At 48.6% G+C, this 24,270-nt stretch overlaps 1 protein-coding gene across 4 annotated transcripts in view; it reads right to left on the bottom strand.

The window, feature by feature from the left end:
- The window catches only part of EPHA10 (EPH receptor A10), a 46,138-nt gene extending 26,013 nt beyond the window's left edge, over nt 1–20,125 (bottom strand). For all 4 annotated transcript variants that reach the window (XR_013993899.1, XR_013993900.1, XM_081057894.1 and 1 more), the window contains exons 1-5: nt 19,500–20,125; nt 17,341–17,405; nt 15,906–16,587; nt 10,166–10,321; nt 8,898–9,248 (exon numbers count right to left, since the gene is read on the bottom strand). Coding sequence is in view for 2 of the 4 variants with exons in the window: in XM_081057894.1 (XP_080914020.1) it covers nt 8,898–9,248; nt 10,166–10,321; nt 15,906–16,587; nt 17,341–17,405; nt 19,500–19,605 (1,360 nt within the window). In the remaining 2 variants the exon portion in view is untranslated. The remainder of the gene's footprint in view (nt 1–8,897; nt 9,249–10,165; nt 10,322–15,905; nt 16,588–17,340; nt 17,406–19,499) is intronic.
- Nucleotides 20,126–24,270: the final 4,145 nt, after the last annotated feature.

Below are 24,270 nucleotides of genomic sequence, written 5' to 3'. Positions count from 1 at the left end.
GGGGCTGTGCCCCCTGCAACTAGCAACGACAACTGGACCTGGAGCTGAGCTGCGCCCTCCACAACTAAGACTGAAAGGACAACAACTTGACTTGGAAAAAAGGCCTGGAAGTACACACTGTTCCCCAATAAAGTCCTGTTCCCATTCCCCCAATAAAATCTTTTTATAAAAAAAATGAAATACGCAGGAATAAACAATCAAAAAAAGCTAAAGACTGGTACAGTGAAAAGTGTAAAACATTGCTGAAAACTTTAAGAAGACACAAATAAATGGAAAGACATCCATGTTTATGAAGTAGAAGACTTAATATTGTTAAGTCCATGCTATTCAAAGTGATTTATAAAGCCAATGTTATTCCTGTCAAAATCCCAATGGCATATTATTACTGAAATAGAGAAAAGCCATCCTAAAATTCATATGGATTCTCAAAGGATCATCAATATTCAAACAACCTTGAGAAAGAAAAACAAAGCTGGTGGCCTCACACTTCCTGACTTCAAAACATATTTCAAAGCTACAGTAATCCAAACAGTATGCTACTGGCACAAATAAATATAGATCAGTGGAACAGAATAGAAAGCCCAGAAATAAACCCTGACTTGTATGGCCAAATGATCTTCAACAAAGGTGCCGAAGCTACACAATGGGGAAAGGATAGTCTCTACGACAAATGTGTGAGTAAAACTGGATATCCACAGGTAAAAGAATGAAGGTAGATCCTTACCATATGCTATATACAAAAATTAACTCAAAATGGATTACAGACCTGAGCATAAGACCTGGAGCTATAACATTCCTAAAAGAAAATATAGGGAGAAAAGTTCATGAAATTAATATCAAATCTGGCAATGATTTCTTAGCTATGAAATCCAAAACACAGGAAACAAAAGCAAAAATAGATAAATGGGACTATATCAAAGTTAAAAACTTCTGCGCAGCAATGGAATCAATCATCAAAGTGAAAAGGCAATCTATGGGATGGGAGAAAATATTTGCTAACCATATATCTGATAAGGGATTAATATATATAATATATAAAGAACTCCTACAACTCAACATCAACAACAAAAATCCCACAAATCACACAATTAAAAAATGGGCAGAGTACTTGAATAAACATTTCTCCAAGAAGATATACAAATAGTCAACAAGCCTATGAAAAGATGCTCAACATCACTAATCATCAGAGAAATGCACGTCAAAACCACAATGAGATACCACCTCACAGCCATTAGGATGGCGACTATCAACCCCCCCCAAAAAACAAACAAACAGAAAAAGAAAAATAAGAAAATAACAAGTGTTGTCAAGGATGTGGAGAAATTGGGACCCTGGTGCTCTGTTGGTAGGAATGTAAAACGATGCAGCTGCCATGGAAAATAGCATAGAGGTGCCTCAAAGAATTAGAAATAGAATGACCATACGAACCGCCAGATAGAACTGCCCAGGGGCTCGTGGGGGATAGAAGCTGCTGTTCAATTGGTCAGTGAGTTTGAGTTTTGCAAGATGAAAAAGTTCTAGAGATGTGTTACACAACAGTGTGCATAGAGTTAACACACTTAAAATGGTTAAGATGCTAAATTTTATGTTGTTTTTTTTTACCACATAAAAAAATATTGATGCCCAAGTACAACTGAAAGCAATTAAATCATATTCTCTGTGGGGTGGGACTAGGCATTAGACTATGAGGAGAGAGAGAGAGAGAGAGAGAGAGAGAGAGAGAGAGAGAGAGAGAGAGAGAGAGATAGTTTAAGCTCTCAGTGATTCCAATACGTAGACAAGCTGGAGAACCACTAGTCTAGATAACGCCAATGGACAACAGCAAAACAAACAAATAAGTACTAATGCCTGAACTAAGCCAGGGACCACCAGGTTACTGGGGGGAAAGATCACGACTTCACTGCAATGTTGATCCAAGGGGTTTCCAAGACAGGAGCTGGAAAGGCAGCTGGGGAAGTGGTTCCAGGGCTCACAAAAGGTGTCTGGGAGGAAGATGGAGATCCAAGACCCATTAGAAAGTGATTAGGTAAAACTACCCACAAGGAGAGGAGGAAAAACTTCGAGGAAGTAAAGCCAAGAAACCACAACATTCAAAGACAGACGAAGGAAAAGGTGCTTGGAAAGGAGGAGCCGGAGAATTAACAGGAGGACCTAGAGCAAACAAGGTCACAGAAGTCCCAGGAAGAGAACATTTAAGAAGCTTCTCTGCTGACACTTCCGGTTATTAGCTACGGGTCTATGAGCAAGTGCCTCAGTCTCCTCATGTGTAGCATGGAAACAATGACGACGCTTCACAGGCTTGCTGGGAGAATTTTATGAAGTAATGAATGCAAAGAGCTTAAGCACAATACCTGACACAGGGTGAGCACTCAGTAGTTTGCCAACAACAGAGGCCAGTGGTTGGCAGCGTGGTGTGTTAAGAAGAGATGGGGAAAGATGATTCAAAGTGCCCTCCAGCTTTCACCACATGGAGGTTCCCCGTGACTCCAGGGCACTGAGGGGAGCTTGATGTCAGGTAGTGATGGGCCCAGGAAATGGAGACAGGGCATACGTAGCTCACTCTTTGAAGTCTGTGAATGTGGCTTCCAGTTTTAAGTGGCACCCATCCAGCAGCCCCACCTCCAGTCTTTGTCGAATTCCAATTAAAAGAAAGAGTTGAAAACCCAGAACATCACCATAGAGTAGTCCTGACAGCTGAGGGGGAGGAGGTATGGACTGGCATCTTCCTGCCTGTGATAAAGCCAGTGGAACCAGATTGAGACGTGGAATTGTAGTGAACTTCCAGGGTAAGCTGCCCACAGAGTGGCACTGCCTCCTATCCTAAAAATAACTTGAAAGGTCCTTTATCCATCCTCCCACTGTCTGACCCTTAAAAAATAGCAATGTCTTTGTCAACTGGACAATGGACAGCCATCACTTGACTGCATAGCTGCTTTTGAGGAAAAGTGCTTTTCCTTATCCCTATGGAGCACCTCTCAGCCTAAATCCACTTGAGATGGCAGCTCCCAGAAAAGATGTGGGCACAAAGGGGAGAGGAGTGATGAAGCATCCCAGGAGGTGGCGTAGTCCCTTGGAGATACAAGCAGAAGGCACAGATAGGAAATAGCTAGGAATGCCTTTTTTTAAAAAAAAGATTTTATTAGAGAAGGGGAACAGGACATTATTGGGGAACAGTGTGTACTTCCAGGACTTTCTTCCAAGTCAAGTTGTTGTCCTTTCAATCTTAGTTGCGGAGGGAGCGTTCAGCTTCAAGTTGTTGTCCTTTCAGTCTTAGTTGTGGAGGGCGCAGCTCAGCTCCAGGTCCAGTTGCTGTTGCTAGTTGCAGGGGGCACAGCCCACCATCCCTTGTGGGAGTCAAACCGGCAACCTCGTGGTTGAGAGGACGCGCTCCAACAAACTGAGCCATCCAGGGGGCAGCTCAGCTCAAGGTGCTGTGTTCAATCTTAGTTGCAAAGTGCACAGCCCACCATCCCTTGCGGGATTCGAGGAGTTGAACTGGCAACCTTGTGGTTGAGAGCCCACTGGCCCATGTGGGAATCGAACTGGCAGCCTTCGGAGTGAGGAGCATGGAGCTCCAACCTCCTGAGCCACCAGGCCGGCCCAGGAATGTCATTTTTTGAAACATTTGTTGAAAGCAACAGGTGGCCAGGATGTAGATATAGGAGAAGGTTGCATTTCAGCCCCACAGAGAGAGATTATATGAAAGCCTGCTAAATCCTGAGAATGAAGCTAAAAACTGAGCCCAAGCACCTGCTCTCCTTCTGTAGATTTGTGATGAGATTCAGCCAGCATCCAAGCGGGGGCCAAGAGTACAGTGGACACTATTGGAAACCTGCTCAACAGCCACATCCCCCTTCCCTGCTGGAAGAAAAGGAGCGGGGAGTAAAAACTGTACAGATCTCTTTCTCTAATTATGGAGAAGTAAAATCAGAAACAAAAAGATAAATACAAGCAAGTCATCCAGAAATCGAAACACATTTTCTAAAATAATTTGAGTCCAAACTACAATACTAGAAGAAAACACAGGTGTAAATTCTTCATGACTTTAGATTAGGCAATGGTTTCTTAGATATGAAACCAAAAGCACAAGAAACCAAAGGAAAAAAATAGATAAATTGGACTTCATCAAAATTTAAAACTTTGAACTTCAATGGATACTACCAAGAAAGTGGAAGATAACCCACAGAGAAGGAGAAAATATTTGCAAATCATGTATCTGATAAGGGTTGTTACACGTTGAATTGTGTCCCCAAAAATGATATGTTGAAGTCCTAACCCCCACTTCCTCTAGAATGTGACTTTATTTGGAAATAAGGTCTTCACAGAGGTAATCCAGTTAAAATGAGGTCATTAATCCAATATGACGCATGTCTTCATGAAAAGGGGAAACTTGGGCACAGAGACAGATACTCGTAGAGGGAAGATGATGTGAATACACACAGGGAGAAGATGGCCACGTGACTGGAATAATGCATCCACAGCCAAGGGAGGCCAGCGGCCAGAAGCAAGTAAGGATTCTCCCCGGGAAAAGCCAGAGGAAGCATGGTCCTGCTGACACCTTGATTTTAGGCTTTTAGCCTCCAGAACTAAGACAATAAATTTCTTTTCTTTTGAGACACTCAATTTTTGGCACTCTGTTACAGCAGCACTAGGAAAGTAATACAAGAGTCTAGTATCCAGAAAAGATAAAAATATTGGCCATGCCTCAAAAAGTTAAGCAGTTCCTCAAAAGGAAAAACTTACCATATGTATTAGCCACCTTAGGCTCTCATAACAAGATACTGCAGACCAAAACAACAAAAACATATTTTCTCACAGTTCTAGAGGCTAGAAATCCCAGATCAAGATGCGTGCAGACTCATATTGTATTCTGGTAAGGACTCTCTTCCTGACCTGCAGACAGCATCCTTCTTGCTGTGGCTTCACCTGGCCTTTCCTTTGTGTACACTCAGGGACAGCAGGCAAGTTCTGGTGGCTCTCCTCCTCTTCTTAGAAGGAGACCAGTCATATGGGATTAGGGCCCCACCCTTATGATCTCATTAATCTTAATTACTTCCTTAAAGGCCCTATCTCTAAACATAGTCACAATCCCATTCCAAGATATATATCCAAGAGAAAACATGTTCACACAAAAACTTGTACACAAATGTTCATAGCAGCATTATTCATAATAGCCCAAACATATAAACAGCCCATGTCCATAAACCGATGAATGGATAAATGAAACTGGTATAACCATGTAATGGAACATTAGTCAGCCATTAAAAAAATGACGTACTGATGGGGCAGCCAGATGGTTAGAGCGTGAGCTCTGAACAGGGTTGCCGGTTTGATTCCCACATGGGCCAGTGAGCTGTGCCCTCCACAACTAGATTGAAGACAATGAGCTGCTACTGAGTTTCCGGAGGGGCGGCCAGATGGCTCAGTTGGTTGGAGTGTGTGTTCTCAACAACAAGGTTGCCGGTTCAATTCCCACATGGGATGGTGGGCTGCACCCACCCACCCAGCAACTGAAGATTGAAAACGGCGACTGGACTTGGGGCTGAGCTGCGCCCTCCACAACTAGATTGAAGGACAACTTGGAGCTGACGCTAAGTGAAAGAAGCCAGACACAAAAGTCCACATATTGTATAATTCCACATACATGAAATGCCCAGAATAGGCAAATACAGAGACAGGAAGTAGAGTAGTGGTTATTAAGGGCTGGAGGGCTGGAGGAATGGGGAGTGACTCTTAATGGGTTTCTTTTTAGGGTGATGAAAATGTTCTGGAAATAGTGCTGGTTACATAACCATGTGACTATATGAAAAAAACCACTGATCTGTACACTTTAAAAGGTACATGAAATTTTATGTTATGTGAATTATATCTCAAAAGAAAACTAACAATACTAACAATGTGATATATTATGTATAAAAACATACTGAATGTGACCAAAGCTATACTCGGATGGAACTTCACAGGCTTAAAATATTAAAGCAAAACATAACTAAGCACTGAATTCACTCAGAAAAAGACTTCAGGAAAGCAGGAGAGTAGTATTAATAAATATAAAACAATAAAATAAGCAACAAAAGTAAAGAGCAATGAATTTATAAATTTAAGAGCTGACTTTGACATAACCAATAAAATTAACTTCTGGCAAAGATAATTAAGAAAAAAGAATTCACAAGCACACAACATGAAGGAGGAGAAAGCAGAGTTAACTCCAGATCTTGAGGAAAGTTTTAACATGCACGTATACATTTCCAGGCTAATGAATTAGGTAAAGATCATCCAAAGATTTTCTATGAAAGCACAAATTAACAAAACTGATTCAAGAAGTTATGGAAAGATTGAGAATATCATCAAACCTTGCCCCCCGAAAAGGTGCAGGGCTCAGAGAGTTTCCCAGGTGTTTTGCATGCCTTCAAAGAATGTATAATTGTGCTATTTAAACTTTTCCAGAGCAAAAAACAAAAAGAGATTCTTCCTGATGCCTCTTCCAAAGCCAGAATTACTATAATGCCAAAACTTGATAAAGGACAATAAAAAACACTAAACTAACCTCTCTTATAAATGTAGATAGAAAAAATATTGAAATTCAAGCAAATTAACTCAGCAAAATATTAAAAGAATAACTCATATCCAGTAGGGTATAATCTAAGAATGCAAAGAGAATTCACACCGAAAAAAAACCCATTAATAGAACTCATCATACTGATAGGTCAAAGGAGAAGAAAACGTGCTCATCTTGAAATGTGCTTAAGCATTTTATAAAACTAACATCCATTCCTGATTTTTTTTTATGTTTAATAAAAAGTAGAAGCATTATTGGCCAGCCCGGTAGCTCAGGCATTTGGAGCTCTGTGCTCCTAACTCCAAAGGATGACTGTTCGATTCTCACGTGGTCCAGTGGGCTCTCAACCACAAGGTTGCCGGTTCAACTCCCGCAAGGGATGGTGGGCTGTGCCCCCTGCAACCAGCAACGGCAACTGGACCTGGAGCTGAGCTGCGCCCTCCACAACTAAGACTGAAAGGACAACAACTTGAAGTGAACAGCTCCCTCCACAACTAAGATTGAAAGGACAACAACTTGACTTGGAAGAAAGTCCTGGAAGTACACACTGTTCCCCAATTAAAAAAAAAAGTAGAAGCATTATATAGCCAAGGGACTCGGGCAATAGACAGACCTGAGTTCAAGGATGGGTCTCTACTTACAAGTTGGTTAACTGGACAATTTACTTGGCTTCTCTGTCCTCAGTTTCATCATTTGAGAGATGATTATCATTCCATTGAAATGAATTAATGTAGAAATTCATATCGCACATTGCCAAACACAGAACAGTGCTCAATCAGTGGAACTTTGGTATTTTTATTAATAAATGGAAATAAAAGAGTATTTCCTTAATATGATTTCTAAATCCACTTCTATCAAAACAACACGATTATTAATATGAAATACCAGGAAAAAATTTGTATTACATATAATATTATACAAAACGGATTTTACAGTAGATAGTTCTAGATATGAAGATACAGACAAAAAAACTGGAAGGATATTAATAGTTGTTTGTGCCTGGGTAATAGAATTATGGATGCTTTTTTCTCTTTCTATACAAATTTTTTAAATGTAAATGAAACAGCAAATATTAAATCACAACAGAGATAATAAAAAAACCCAGAACTGTTGTTCCAGAAAACCAGACAAATTGGACAATGTCTCCCAAAAGGCAGAGGAAATGGATTAAGAGCTAAAAAATGATAAAGGAAGTAACAAGATTTGAGAATCAGGAAACAGATGTACAACCTAAGGCTTAGAAAGATTCTTAAAAGAGATATTAGAACTATCAGAAGTTCTAGTCAAAGCAATAACTGAATAAAGTTTTTCAGGAATTAAAAAAAAAAGGTGTGCACATCAAACGTTTTACTATGTTCCAGTCAAACTCAATGAAAAGAGAGTGATAACTTGTCAAATTTTACTTTCATCAGTAGGTTAAAGAATTATACACACACCTGTGTGTTTGTAAATATATACGTATATATTTGTACGTAAAATATTTACGTACATATATACGTAAATATATACGTATATATATTTACAAAAGAATAAAAATTACACTGGCCTCAGATTTTTCTGCAATACAACTGTCAAAAGACAGGGAAGTTGAGTCACAAACCAATCCTATCTTCTCAGATATGAAAAGACAGAAACTACCACTCACCTATCCTTGCAAAAGGTAACTTGAAGGTATACCCCAGCTAAATGAGAGCCAGGTCTACAGTAATTTCAAGAATGAGGAAGATGTAGGATAAAAGGGTTGTTGGTCTTTATTCATTCATCTCAGTTCCAGACTCAGAAACGTGACTATTATGGATTGACCAGTGGATTCTATCTCCTCTACAGTCTGACCCTTCCTGCTTCCTTGCTCTTTTCCAGGACCAGGAAAGAGGCTGACGGGTACAGCAAGGTTGCAGAGGCTGAAGGATGGAGAATCCCTATTTCTAAAACAGAAGCGGAGGAGGTATGATTCTGCTTCCTACTGAAATTTTTGAAAAGTGAGAAAAAAAGATTGAGGGGCTCTCCACCTCTTTTCCCCCGGGAAAGTAGAGGCAAGGCAACTGCAGAGTTAAGTGTAGGGCAAAGTCTTGGCGCGCCCCCCTCACTCCCTCCCCCCCCCCTTGGCATTGATAAGGGAGCTGAACCTCGATGGGGGGTCACTGGCTTGAGGATTTTTGTCGTCACTTCGTCTCCTGGAGAGACAATGTGCGCTGATTTGCGGCATCGTTGGCACCAATTGTGGTTTCCTGGGGAGGCTGCGGGGTGTAGGGGTGCTCCGGTGGGACGGACAGAGGAGGCTTGGGGAGGGCGCAGGAGGGAGGAGAGGGCGCCTCTCCAGGGCGCGGAGAGGCCTTACCCCCGGGCCCCGTGGAGACGGTGACCTGCGCGTAGGTGGCTCCCGCGGCGGCCGCCGGGCCCGAGACGCCGTTGAGCGCCGCCACGCGCACGGTGTAGCGCGCCCCGGGCCGCAGGTGGAGCAGCGTGGCGGCGCGCTCGCGGAGCCCGGCCTGGCGCGGCACGAAGGCCACGCGCGGCCCGCATGGCTCGCACGCGCCCGCCGGGCCGTCGCGGCCGCAGCGCAGGCACAGCAGCGAGTACGTGACGTCCGAGCGGCCGCCCGAGTCGGCTGGCGGCAGCCAGTGCAGCCTAAGCGCCAGGGGCGAGCGGCTCAGGCTGTACTGCAGGTCCCGCGGCGCCGACGGCGGCCCTGCGGCGGCACAGGGGGCCGCGTCGTCAGGGGGAGAGGGCGCGAAAGCCGCGCGGGGTGGCGGGGGGGCGGGGCGGCGGGGGGAGGGGCGTGGGGCCCGCGAGGGGGAGGGGCGGGGCGTGGGCCCGCGAGGGGGAGGGGCGGGGCGTGGGCCCACGAGGGGGCGGGGCGGGGCGTGGGGCCCGCGAGGGGGAGGGACGGGGCGTGGGGCCCGCGAAGAGGAGGGGCGGGGCGTGGGGCCGCGAAGAGGAGGGGCGGGGCGTGGGGCCGCGAAGAGGAGGGGCGGGGCGTGGGGCAGCGAAGAGGAGGGGCGGGGCGTGGGGCCCGCGAGGGGGAGGGGCGGGGCGTGGGGCCCGCGAAGAGGAGGGGCGGGGCGTGGGGCCCGCGAGGGGGAGGGGCGGGGCGTGGGGCCCGCGAGGGGAGGGGCGGGGCGTGGGGCCCGCGAGGGGGAGGGGAGGGGCGTGGGGCCCGCGAGGGGAGGGGCGGGGCGTGGGGCCAGTGAAGAGGTGGGATGAAGGGGGGGGTTCGGCGGGTCCTGATGTGGACGGAGGTTAGTGAGGGGATGAGGATGGGGTTGGCGGGTCGAGAAGAGTGTAGGGGCGGGGGTCCGCTTTCTAGCTGGAGAGTGAGACGAGGTGGGGGCGGGCCACTCGGGGTGATCTGTCCAGAAGCCCAACCTCAAGCCTCTGTTTGGACTCTCCCTGTTTTCCTGGTTCTTCCATCCCAAAGCCCGGGCTCCCATCCCCACCCCAGGCTCCCCTCCTTAAACCCGGGGTGGCTGGCCCTCACTCCCACCCTTCTTCTCCCCAGTGTGGAGCCCTTTGCCCCCACCAACACTTCTATCCTGCCTTTATTAACCGGCTCCCCACCCACCTACCCACCCCCCGCTCTGTAAGGCCTTCAGGAGGGGAACTCACGGGTGCAGGAGGCCCAGGGCGGGTCAGTGGGTGAGCGCGCATAGCTGTCCTGGCACACGCAGAACGTGGAGGCATTTTCCAGGGCCCGGCTGTGCTCTGGGCATGGCGAGCATTGGGGCCGCCGAGAGGACATCTTGTAAAAGCCTGGGGGACAGGCTGCGAGGAGGAGCAATGTGAGAAGGAGGGGGCTCCTACACAGCTTCTCTCTCCCTCCCTTTTCTGCCAGCCCTTATTAGGATGAGAGTTGTCCCTAATTGTGGTGGGGAAAGGGGGGTGGTGTCTCAGCTACTCTCCGCCCTATGTATGGAGTGGCAGCTCCTGACTGAACACCCCCATACTACCAACCCTTAGTAAGCACTTAACGTGTTCTAAAACAGTGCAGTGTTTTACTTTTAGTAATTCATTTGATCCTCACAACAACCTGTGAAGTATGTACTTTATCTCCATTTACAAAATGAGGACACTAAGGCTCAGAGAGGTTAAGTAACTTGCCCAACGTCCTACAGCTAGTAAATGGTGGGATTCCAACCCCAGTAAACTGATTCCACCGTCCCAGTGCCCACTGGAAGAAAATGTGCCAAACTTCCAGTCTCGATGTGAGGATAGAAGAGAGGTGCCTCCACAGTTACCGAGGGACAGACACCCACACACGCCCAGTTACACAGACACAAATACTCTGACACACACATGTTGTCAGAGCTCATCCTCCCTCCACCATGTGGGGTTAATGCATCATAAATCCTCAACTCACACATTTGGTTCCAGTTTTAAAATAGGGCCAGCCAGGTGGAGGAGAGGAGAGAGAGAACAGGGATTGTGAAAGTTCCCTGGTTCTACTCTTGACACGTCCTCAGTTACTTTGCTTCTCTCACCTCACCCAGAAAACAGGTTGTTAAAAGCACAGGCTTTTCACTGAACATCCTGGGTTTGCAGCTGAGTCGTACCATTTATTTGCTGTGTGACCTTGGACAAGTGGTTGACCACTCTGAGCCTTGTGTAGAATACCTACCTCAAAATGGTTAATAGAAGATTAACTGAGATGAGATGTGTAAACTGCTTAGCAAAGTACAGATGACATTTACACAATAATGGTTGTAATTACTGTGCCTTCATCACAAGCCTGAAGTGGAAACTGCTACACATCCACATTTAAAAATTTCTCACCAGCTGGGCCAGGGAAAGAGGCAGTGGCTCTTGCCCCTCCTCTCAGAGCCTGGGTGGTTCTCACCTTGCTCCCTAGCCCCACCAGGACTTCTCTGTCCCTCCCTTGTAATTTAGCTGGCTGCTGCTGACTGCTCTCCAGTCCCAAGAAGACATAGTAGAAAGGAAGGGATGCAGACGAGCCCTTGGGAAGAACTTTCAGCCTGCCTCGGAAAAGAGGGGAAGAGTTGAGGGTTTCCATCACCTGCAGGGCTTAGGCTTCGGAGAGTCCATCTTGCCTAGAATCCAGGGCTACCCAGCTTTGGGCAGGGCCTCAGCAGCCCAGGAGCCTTTGGAAGTCTCTGCCTCAGAACAAGGCATGGAACCCACTAACATTGTGTGTGGTCGGTAATCTGCTGGGCAGCAGCAAGCGATCCTGGCTGGGAGGGACTCAGAAGGTTTGGGTTTGAGTGTTAGCTCTGCCACTTCCTATGCCTTTCTGGATTCAAGAAACCCTCAGTCAAATGCAAATAACCATAGCCTGCCCACCTCTGTCGTGGAATAAAAGAGGCGATCTGTTTGCAGGGGCTCATAGCTGTAGGGAAAGAATGCTGAGGGCTCCCTTTCTCTGTGGATATGTGTCCTAGAGATGGGTAGTCCCATTCGAGACAGCACTGGTTATCTTGGAGAGGTTCTGTTTAGAAGAGGTTTGTGTTAAAGGGCAGACTCATGGAAGCAACTCCTGACTGCCAGACCCTCCCTCTCTTCCTCAAGGTCAGAGTTAGAATTTCAGAGGTAATCTCATTCACCTCCCAGCTGGCCTAGTCCTCCAGCAGCTTTCCCAGCAGCTGCCACAGTCTTTGCTCATATACTTGGTGATGGGGAGCCCACCCTCTTCTGAGGCTGCCTCCGCTGAACAATGTGGCAGTTAGAAAGTGCTTCCTTATGTTGAGCCCCAGTCAACCTCCCTGCCTGTAATCCCCCTCGTCCCACCCCATCACGGGTCTCAGTGTGCCCTGCGGAGCCTTAGAAGACATATCTGCTGGGGTCCCTCTGCTCCAAGGTGGTCCTACAGAGATCTGAAGGCACAGGTCATATGCCCTGAGTTTTTCCCAAAGTCTTTCAATAATTCCTCTAGTGGCTGGGAGAGGGGTACAAGAGTCAGGATCCCTAAAGAGAAAAACAAAAAGGGGAGAGAACATCTTTGCTCCGTCCCCTCCACATCCATCCACTTTACAGAGGGACCTCCACTTAGGTGCAGAAGGCCCTTGGATGTCCTTCACTTGCTAAATACTGATCTGACCATTTCACTTCCCTGCTTGAAACCCTCCAACAGCTCCTCACTGCTGTTACCCTACTCACGCCACACGGAACTCTTCCCTTAGCACCTATGAGTCCTAGGTCCTACCAGTCTTATAATATCCTACACCCCTTCTGTCCTGGCAAGCTCTTCTGCTTCTTCAAACCCCAGTTCAAAATAATACCTCTCTGTGAAATTTTCCTTGGCAACCTCCCCAGCACCCTACTCCCCAAGGCAGAGCTGATGCCATTACAAGTGACCTTTGTCCAGTCTCAGCCTGAGGGAGTTCAACACAGCTCTGGAGTGGGATTGCGTTCCTGAGTGAGTGTGTGTGTGTGTGTGTGTGTGTGTGTGTGTGTGTGTGCGCATGTGTGGTGCGATTGCCCAGATTGGTACATCCAAACCTCCTCCTCCAGCCGCTGACCCATTCATTCAACAATTTTATTTTAGCATCTGCTACGAGCCAGGTACTGGTCTATGCTCTGGAGATACAGCAGTAAAGAAAACAGACCAACGTCCTGCTGTCCACTGGTACAGATGCCCTCCCTCCCACCTTATAGGAAGAAGAGAGGCCATCAGTAATTTCCTCAAAGTCTGGCCATCAAACCCACAAACACCTCCGTTCACTCCCATCTTCCCTCTCCTCTCTTCCAGGCCTAGTGGAGGGGATGAACAGCCTCCTGTTGAAGAACAGCTCCTCTTCCTTCACTCTGGGTCCTGTCCCTTCACCTCCTCCCAGACTACGTTCCACCAGTCACCTAACCTTACACTGTTCCTTCTCTACTGGCTCTCCCCAGTGACAGAACAAGGGAGTGGGGCAGTAAAAACGGCCCGTTTAGTAGGGTACTGTCTGTATAGTACCTAAAAACAATAAAACTGACTAAAACATCATTCCACTGAAACTGCTGTCACCAGAGCCACGGAGCAGACATTGTCTAATCCTTGCCTTATCTGAGAGCTCCCAACACTGTAGGCCATTCCCTTCCAGACACCTCCATCTTCCATGGCTGCCATGAAATCACACTCTCCTCACTCTCCTCCAAGCTCTGACCACTGCCTTTTTTATGGGCTCTGTTTCTTCTACTTCCCCGTAAAGATAGCTGTTCTGTGAGTCTTCATCATTGGTCCTCCTGCTTCTTACCCCACACATTCTCCGTGCTCTGTCCCAACCACACCCCCAGCTCCAAGCAGCATCTCTTTCTGTTGCTGAGCTCCAGACCCACTTTCTAGCTTCCTCCACTTGAACGCACCATGGACACCCTAAATTCGGTATGTCCATCCACGTCCTGTATTCTCTACCCCAGTGAATGACCGTCTGTCCACTCAATCCTCCAGAAGCATAGGAGTCGAAAGACTCCTTTGTTGCCCTGTATCCCATGGTCACCAAGTGTTGTGGATGCTGTCTCATTATCACATCCATCCTCATCTCTCAATGATCTCTACTACAGGCCATGTGCTCTTTCTTCTGGACTATCGTATCGTCTTCCTTCCTTATCTTCTGGCCTCTCATTCTTCCTTCTCCAATCCTTTCTTTGCAATTACAGCTCAAGTGATTCCTGCTTCAAATCCTCCCCAGTGGTCTAAAACATAAAGTCTAAACTCGTTATCTCAATGTTCAAGGTCCTCCATGATTTGCCCCTAGCCCTCTCCAGCTCCATCGCTCCCACGCCTCCCAGCCCTCCAGGTGCCCTGTGCTCGAGCCATGCTAACTTGCACAGCCCCTATCATGCTACATTCTCTCCTGTCTCCATGCTTCTGCACACAATCTCTTAAGTCAGAATTCTCTCAGCTGTCTGGAAGATAAGGCCTTCTTACTGGCTCTCTCCACCCTTAGAATTGGCTTCTCCCTTCTCCAGGCTTTCTCAGCTCTCTGCTGATATGTATCACACCTTATGGTAACCACTTATTCACCTGATAATTTCCACTGGGCACCTACCTTATACCACATTCTGTTATGGACACTGGGGCTACTGAGACTAATACAACCCATTGCCTGAGCTCAGAAGTTCCTAGTCCAGTGGTGGAAACACATAAGTAGAACACTGCATACTATGAGGTAAGTGCAGAAATAGAGGTTGCAACAGGTGCCTTTAGAGCACAGAGGTGGATCCTAACCTTACCTCGGGAGCTCAGGAAGGTTCATTCCTCCAACTCCCTTACTAAGTCACAAGTTTCCCCAGGGAAGAAATGATGACATTCATGTATATGCATATCATAAACCCTCAGTAAATGCAGATGTTATGTTCTCAATTCATACTGAATGGATGGTTGAATAAAGAAATGAAAGCAACTTTCACCACTTCCTGCCCTGTCTTCCCACCACTGTGTTAATCCCTCTATTAGAGCATATGAGTATGTCACCCTGTTGTGATTTTTAAATTTTTACATCTCTCCATCTAAACTGTGAGCTTAAGAGCTGAGACTATGCCTGATTCATTTCAGTTGCCCTGGCACCCAGAAAAGGACACGGCCTTAGAAAAGGCATCACTTGCTCTTTCTCCATTAAGTGCACACATCCATACTCCATCGTCACCCTCAGTCCTCAGAGCCATAGAAGGGAAGAGAAGGAGACATCAGTTTCTGGTGTTCCCACAGACCTGAGAATCCACAAAACCCCCAACACAGAGGGTACCCCAGGGGGTACAGTGACTCTAGTTGAGAGAGCTGGGTGGGATATCAGTAGTCATCTAGTGCAACCTTCCAATCTCTCTTTCCCAAGCTCCAGAATCCCCCTACCAGCCTGACTTGCGAACTGTCAGTGACAGAGAGCGCGCACTCCCTATAAGTAGCCAATCCCAGCAGCCAATAGCTGGTAGAGTTGGGCCCCTATAGAGTTCTTTATGCATAGGGAGGGAGGCAACATGGTGTAGTAGAAAGAACTTGAGAGTTGGGCAAATCTGGATTCAAATCCTGGTTCCCTATTTCCTAACTTTGCAAATGAGGTGTTAATCCCTCTGAGTCTCTGTCTCCTCATTTGCAAAGCAGAGATAATGATGACTTACTTTACTGCCATGAATAAATGAGAAGACCTGTGTGGTGAGGTGCTTATCATAGTGCCTGAAATACAGGCCCCTAAGGCTCCCTTATATAGAGTCAAATTTACCTCCTAGTTAGTTCACTCATTGGCCCTAGCTGGACCCACGGGAAGCTCAGGACTCAAGTCTCCCCAACCCACAGCTTTTCCACGTCCCCACTTCCCGCCCCCACACCCCCAGCCCGCCTCTTTCATCTAGGGCACTCTTTCCAAATTGCCACCTGCGCGCTACACTCCCACACCGCACACTCCAACCCGCTGGATACCTTCACAGATGTCACCGCGTTCCTGGAATCCCGCACTGCAGCTGCAGCGGCCCACGGGCACCAGCCACTCGCCATCCGCGCCGCAGTGCATGCGCGGGGGGCTGCCGGGCTCCCCTTCCGAGTGCGCCACGCACGTTCCGGTCACCTCCACCAGCGTGGAGAAGGCGCTCTCCGCCGCGGTGGCTGGGAAGGCCGCCAGGCCCCGCACGGTGGCGCGGCACTGCTTGTAGTAGACGCGCACGGAGACCAGCGCCACGCATGCGCCCACGTCCTGGAAGGCCAGGTGGAAACCCCGCCGGCTGAGCGGCCCGATCTCGCGCACCTCTGTGTTCAGCTTCATCTTGCGTTCGCCCAGGTCGCCCTGCGTGAAGCTCTCGTCCGCTGCGATCGTGTCGATCTTGCGGGGCCGGCTGCCGCCAGGGCGGGGACGCCCGCGGGCCAGCAGATCGGCCTCGGTTTCCAGGTAGTAGACGTTGAAAGTCTCCTTGCAGGTGCCCGCGGCGCCGGGGATGCTGCTGCAGTCGCGCAGCGTGAACTGCAGCTCCACGAAGATGCGCTGCCCGCGGCCGCGGCTGATCCAGCCGGTCTGCAGCCAGTTGTCCTGGTTGGGCTCCAGCACGTTGCACACCTGGTATGTGCGGATGGGACGGTCGTGCTCGTCCACGCCGCTGATCTCCTCCCACTGGGGAGGAGAACAAAGGCGTGGGCAGCTCAGAGCCAAGGCGCCCCCAGTAGGTCGAGTCCTGGCGGTGACTCAAGCTGCAACACCCCTGCCCCGTCGTTGCACATTCTCCTTTCCCTCCTACCCTCGCCGCCCCGTCTCCCCCACTCGCCATACACACCCCTGAAATTATGAAATGCAAAGCAGAGATACACGTTGGAGACAACTGAGTCCAAGCCTTAATTTTATGGATGGGAAAGCTGAGGCTCCAGAGGGACGGGGACTTGACTACACACGCACGTGGAGTTACTGGCACAGGTAGGAATAGTGCCTGGAGCCTCCGGGCTCTCCCCCCGGGGCCTTTTCCGTAACACCAAGCTGCTCTCATACCGCCACATCTCCCCACCGACCCTGTTTCCAAGCCTCTTTTAGAATTCCAAGTCTTGCTTCTTCTACCAATCCATCAACCAACACCACTGCTTGGAGGATGTACTGTATGCAAGACACTGTCCAGCAGTGGCTCCAGCCAGGGGCCACATTTCTCTTCCTAGACACAGCCAGTTCTCGCCTCACTTATTTTATTTTACTTTATATTTTGACTGTCTGATTGAAAACTCAACATTTTCTAATAGGCGACTCTGCCTTGAAGTCAGGGCTGCTGCCTTCAACGTGTTCCAAGGAGCACTTTAACCTGAGTAACCATGGGGAGCTAATGCGACCGAGTCAGGAGCACCACACGATCCCTGAGGGGGGGAAGGGAAGGTTTGCACTTACCCCATTACTAGGCAATGCAGTCCAGCCCAGCTCAGCCTGGGAGGCTTTGGAATCCAGGAGGATGACTAGAGGGAGGGGAGAACAGAGATGCCAGAAAGCCAGAAGGTCAGAAGGGTGGCCCCTTTGGTGAGTTCACTGCAAATTTGTTAAGGGATGGCAAATGTGACAAAGGACACAGACAAGTTTTTTTCCATTCCATACATCCCCAGGAAGGGGTGTGAGTAGCTCAAGTCCAGAGAAGGATAGCCACACAATTAGGGAAAGAGCCTGTATTAGTTTCCCGTGGCTGCTGTAACAAATTACCACAATTAAATGGCTTAAAACAATAGCAGTTTATTTTCTTACAGTTCTGGAGGTCAGAAGTTAGAAATGAGTTTCCCTGGTCCACAGGGTGTCTGCAAGCCTGGTTTATTCTGGAGTTTCAGAGAGGAGATCCATTTCCTTCTTCAGCTTCTAAGGCCACCTGTATTCATTGGCTTGTGGCCCCTCCTCCATCTTCAAAACGTATCACACCAATCTCTGCTTCTGTCATCACATTGCCTTCTCCTCTGACTGGATTCTCCTGCATCCCATTTATAAGGACCATTGCAATTATATCAGGCCCATCCAAATAATCTCTTCATCTCAGGATCCTTAATCATATCTGAAAAGTCTCTGGCCATTTAGGATAACATTCACACGTTGTGCAGATTAGGACGTGGACGTGTTGCGGGGAGTCATTATTCAGCCTGCTACAGAGTACATGGCAAGTACTCTAAGGCTGGCTTTAAAATGGGGGGTTGTCAGTGAACCCCCCCTGGCCGTCCCAGATTCCCTAAATTATAACTAAGCATCAAGAAGAGGGAAAAAGTGAGTGTATCAGAAGATTCCTGTATACATCCCAGAATCCATTCAGACTCAGGGGCTCTTCTGAGATCTGGGGTCACCAGGCAGGAATGGACAACACTTGAACCTTTTTACTTTGACTTCCAGGGCCTCTGGGGGAAAACGAAATGGAGAGACCCTCTCAGCAGCAGGGGAAATAAAAATCTCTCATCTTCTCAGCCAGCGCCTTTTCCAGCTGCTCTCACCTCAACTGCCTTTGAAAGAATGTCAGTGGTCCTTTTATATATATAAAACCATGACCCCCTCCTGTTCCAGAGAGGCTTGGAGTAATTTTCTTCCCTAGAAGACATCATCCCAGCAGTCTGAATTCTTCTCAGTATCTGTCCCAGAAAAGCACAGGTTTGGATAGCACAGCAGCAGCTCAGATATAGGAGCCCAGGCCATCCTGAAATCTTGAAAGATTACTCATCTGGAGCTTAAGCAAAGGGATGAGGCCCCAAAGTGAGGGCCTCTAGTGGGTTGGCCCCAAAGGCATCATGGATAGTGGGCAGGGCCGCCAACAGCGTCCTGATTTTAGTATAACTGACAGTAAATTAGAATTGCATACTGTAAAGGGTCAGAAATCCAGTCCAGGACGAACCCGGTGGGCAAAGCCACAAATTCCATTTCCTCAGGAGTCAGCACCTTGATATGACGCCTCTGGATTCAACTAAGTGTACAGTTCCCCTAAATTCAGCTTCAGAGGCAGGACTCGGGGGTCTGGTACTGCGGGCCGCCCAAACGGGCAATGCTGACGGCTCCAGGTCGTCCACGCTCACATTCAGCACTGCGGACACCTCCTGGATCAGCACGTCGGGCAGCCCCACCCCCACCCCCCACCGCCTACCAGCATTCCACCTCCTGTTGGCCGCACAGTGGTCCCCTAAGCCCCGCTATTCGGGCTCCATCCCGTCCCCCATACTTCGACCTCACCTCCGCATCTTCCTGTCTCCTGCGCTCTCCTCTTCTCCCTGCCCCCACTCCTCCCACCTCCAATCGCTCAACCAGTCCGTCTCAGCGACCCCTGGACCTCCTCCTCTGGCTCCCACGGTTCCTGGTCTTTCTGCCCCAGCCTTCCAGGTCTCCAGCCCCCGAGCTCCTCAATGCCTCTCTCTTTCCATTGCTTAGCCACCGTGTCTCGTGTCTCTCCAGTTCTTTGATTCCCGCTGCCCGCTTGCTTCAAACCCCTATACGGACTCCAGTCTCTCCACACGACTCCTTCCCCAGCACCCCGGTTCTTCAGCCCCCTATCTTTTGGCATCCCAGGTTCCAAGAACAGCCACCAGCCTCCTCACCTTCCTCGGCGGTCCCGGGTCTCCCTGGTCCCAAAAGCAACGTGAGACAGAGTGGCATCAGGCAAAGGAACAGGCGCAGCGGATGTGGACCGACGCGTGTCTCCATGGTCCGCAGACCAAGCTGTCTGTGCGGCGGCGGCTCAAGCCGCGACAGCCCCAGCACCGCTGAGCAGTGCCCTCAGACCACAGAGCCGGCTGGGGGCGGGATCTCACAGGCTACCGTCATCCATAGGGACCAATCACTAGGCACCGCTGCCGAGCTCCACCAATCCCCGCCAGCAGAGGGTGAAGGGGCGGAGTTTCATAGGCCAGGGGTGGAACAGTGAACTGAACGGGGAAAGGAAGGGGTCCCGCCAGCCTCCAAATCGTGGGGGTAGGGCAGCGCTGAGCGCTGGCTGGACTCCTGGGGAAGGGGCTGAGCTGTCTCGGTGGCCTGGAGCACTAACCCATAGCCCCTCATTCCTGAGAAGTAGACGACGTGGGCGTGGCTGACGGAGGGGCGAGCCTCGGGGAGGCAGCTACACGCGCAGCCTCTGAGATAGTCTGGAAGCTCCGCTGTTCCCAGGACTTGCAGAGGGTTTTGATATCCTGACCCAAGCTCAGCGGAGCTCTTCTATCTCCCAGCTCTTGGCTTCTTCCAGTGTCTGCGGCTCCTGGCGTGTCATGGCTCAATCCCGCCCCCTTCTCTCCCCGCCCTCTTCACACACACACACACACACACACACACACACACACACACACACACCGGCAGGTTGAAGGGGCCAAGTCCGGCCCCGGGAGCTGCTCAAGACAGGAGGACGAAGTGGGAAAGAGTCCCACCCTACCAGCAACGCTGGCAAACTGTGTGGATGCCGGCATGGGGCAGTGGCAGATTTTTGCATAAACGATCGATTTCTCAGGTTCCTGCTCTTGCAAGAGGACGCAGGCAGCACTCTTCACAACCACCCCTTTCCCCATTCTGGTCAGAGCCTGGAGTTCCCCCCTTTGATAATCCCTCTACGCCCATCCCAGGGGACTGGTGAGGAGCGCAGTGGCCAGAACTCCTAGATGTCTGCGAGAAAGGCGGAGTAATCCTCGCAGAGTTCAACCAGAGCTGAAGAAGCCGCAAGGAAACGTGGAACACGACCTCTACTTCGTGAAGGTCATTTATGTGCAAGCTGAGGGTTTAAGGCGTTGGTGTGGGAAGGGTTGGGGCCCTCCAGGACGAGGGAGGCGGCTATTGAGCGCCACCATCTGGGCTGAACTTGAACGGAGAAAGCTCCATCCACCCTGTGGCTTTTCAGAGCTCTTTTCTTGGGGGAGCCAACCCCTCTCCTTTTGGAGGAGATAATAGCTGGAGAAGTCTTGAGAATGAATATGAATCCTGTGTCTACGTGACCTGTGTGGCCTGTGTGTCTGTGCATTTTATGTATATGTATTCCTTACCCCTCCAACCAACACTTACTTACTGGGAGCCGTGCTTTGTGCTGAGGATACCTGGGTCAACCCCGTCTCTGCCACCGTCCATACCTCCTTGAGAGCACAGAGTGTAATGAAATTTTCTGGCATCGTAGAGCACTGGCCATTTACAAGCTGCTTTCATGTGTTTTCTCCCTCTGTCTCTGTCTCTGTCTCTCTCTCTGTAGTATGTGTACAAGCACACTTGCTTGCTCACAGACATACCTGCTGGACAGTAGCAATAGGACTAGCTGGGAGGAATTGGGTTCATTTGCCTGTAAAAAGAAAGGTCATCAGGAGGGGCTGGGCTCGGACTACCGAAGCCCGCTGAGGAAGCAGAAGGAGGTGTGGCCTCCGGCCAGTCCTTGGATGCTGATGTAGGGAGGGGAGGCGGGTCTGAAATCAGATCTACCTGAAGAAGGGCTCTTAAACCACCCCCCACACACACACTTCTTCCCATCTTCATTCTCCTCACGCTCGCTTTCCCCCTTCCACCTCCCTCCAGCGCTGGGAGATGGTATTTTTAGAAGCTGCTTAGAGACCCAGGACTCCTTTCATTTCAAAACGAGTCTTCCCTCCACCACCCCTCACTCCTTTCTCCAAAACTAGGTCCCATCCCCTCTGCAGTCTCTAAGGAGCCAGCTGTGGCTCCAAAGACTTCAGTGCAGAGGTTCTGGCCCTGTGGACTAAAATAAAATGCAGACTTCCTATGAGCCTCACAAGGATCTTTCAGGAGCCAAGCATAAGGGGGAAATAATCTGGGGAAAGCCACATAGGATGTTCCACAAACCCCTGACTGTCAGGAGTCTGGTTACCACCCTCTCCCACCACACACACCTGCAGACACCTCGAGGGAATCGCCAGATCGAGACCCTAGGAATGAGGGAAAGAAGAGGAAAAGAAATGAAATAAGCTTCTTTTTCTTCCTCTGAACGATTCATTTATAATAAAAACAGAAGGGAGAAACCCCAGTGCATGCAGATATATGCAAATGAGCCGGATCCTAATAAGGGTTGCTCCAACGTGGACTCCACTCTACAAGGAGGCTGAGGAATAGACACCTCATGAAGAAATTCAGAAGGGCCTTAGATAGAAACTAAGCCATGGCTTATTGAAACGTTGAGTGTTGGGGGCCAGTCAGCTAAGGGCTGGGTTAGATCCCTCCCTGAAATAGTAAGCGTGGGGAGTGGGTTTGTTGTTGTTGTTGGTGGTGGTGGTGGTGGTGGATGGTTGATGATTTTTCAGGCTGTGGTGCTGAACTATCAGCCCGCGGGCAGCGGCGGGCTTGTTTCTGTCCATGGTGCTGAACCCACCAGAGTCCGCATCCTCTATTTTAAATCAGACCTGGGACTTCTCTGCTACCGCGGTCTGATCCTTGGACCAGGGCCCGCTGCCTATTCCAGCCTATCACCAAGATGCAGCTATTCGAATCTCCAGGAAACAAGCAACCTTACTCCCGAGGGTAAAAGTGGAGGGGCCTGGAATCCATCCAGAAACTCCTGTTTTCTCTTCCACTCTTCCCAGACCCCATCTGAGGTAGGATGGAAGAGATGTTTCTCTCTACTTCTACCACACTATCTCCAGGACAATGGGGGGAACACCAAATGATGAAAAGCCGTCCTCCATGGATCAGATCCAACTTCACCGCAACCTCCATCTCCAAGTTACTGAAAGTTACAAATACAGGGGCTGACAATTTGGTCTCTTCCTTTTGCACAGAAGCAGAAAGTACATGAAGCCTGCCTGGACAGGGAAAGTAATTTCCCCCATGAATAATACTAAGGTTGTTCCAGGGAACTCGGTGTCAAGCCCTGATCTTAGGAAAGAAGACAGGGAGGGAACAAAGAGCAACGAGAAGCCCTACTGCTCAAAGGGACAGCTCCAATTTGTCGCCTTCCTCTTTCATTCCATCTCCCACTTGCTAACCGAAGAAATAAAAAAATCCAATGTGAATGCTTTTCTAGGACAAGAGACTTACATGCAAAAATAAGATGGAGGTTATAAACAAATGTTTAAACCATTTTCTAAGATAAAAGAAACAAAAAACATCTAATTTATTGACTGTAAATTAAGTAGAGAAAACCTTTAGATTATCAAACACAACATAGCTTTTATGTGCCTCTACTTCATCCTCTGTAAAATAGGAATGAAAACACTTTCCAAAGTTATCATGAGGTCAGAATATAATTTATATAAATGGCCCAGCACAGTGCTTGGCATGTAGTTCTGGTATATTTTATTATTCAACTCCATGGTTAAGTAAGGTGAAAACCAGAAATAAAAAAGGAAAGGACAAAGGAAAGTGTGGAAAGCATAAAGGAAATTTAGGTGGTGAGGTAGGAAGAGAGAGACAGAATTAGACAAAGAGTCATGGAGGAAAAGACCGAATGAGGGATAAAGAAAGAGACAGCTGGTTAAGATGAATGTGTCTAGAAAGAAAGGAGCCTGAAAGAAAATGTGTTTGAAGAGACAGGAATATTATCATGGCAGGCTGGCTGGCCAGCTGCCAAGTGGCCTCAGAGGTGACATTTACCTTGGTGAATTCATCATGGTCCAAGCTCATAAACTTGACTTAACAGTACTAAAAGTGAGACTATATATTGGGGGCTTGGGAAGTAAATCATATTAACTCAGCTCCTATCCTGCTATCTGAGCCAAAGAACGAGTGTATTAATATACTATGAGAAATGGAACTGCTACAGGCGTCAGATTGCCATGTCCAGCAAATTCTCCCCCTATAGGAAAATTTGCATGGGAAGCCTGCTTTGAGAGTGTGAGGAGAAAGAGTTGGATGGTTTAAATATTTGATGGCATCAGGCTCTGAGAACCCTGTGCCTCCAATCCTCAGTAGGAACAAACCTGTCACCGGCACCTGACTGTACTGGGCGTCAGAACTGGGAATGGAATCCACCAACATATGCTTCTCTGACTCTTTTTTAAAAAATCCTAGTTCCATTTCTAGGAGCCCACTTTAAGATTGAAGCAGTCTGTTTAAACTTAAATTACCAAAGGAATATAAACTAATAAAAATGTCACAAATAAAAAGTGAAAATATCCATTCATTCCACCCCCCAGAGTTCCATTTCAAAATTTAAACTATGTTAATAGACGGATATATACCCTTTACGATATTTTACACACACACACACACACACACACACACACACACACACACAAAAGCTTTACAGAAAATAAATACATCTGTTAGCGAAGTAAACACTTTTGATTATCTACCCAATACCTCTCCTCTCTCCTGTTTTTTATTGAGAAAGCCCCAATTTTGGTTGGATGTTCATTTACTGTAGTCCTTTGCTCAGAGAGGATGACCATGTCC

Source organism: Rhinolophus hipposideros, assembly GCF_964194185.1.
Source record: "Rhinolophus hipposideros genome assembly, chromosome: 8".
NCBI classification, from domain to species: domain Eukaryota; kingdom Metazoa; phylum Chordata; class Mammalia; order Chiroptera; family Rhinolophidae; genus Rhinolophus; species Rhinolophus hipposideros.
The sequence above is the reverse complement of the archived record's forward strand: the minus strand, read 5'-3'. Positions and strand labels throughout refer to the sequence as shown.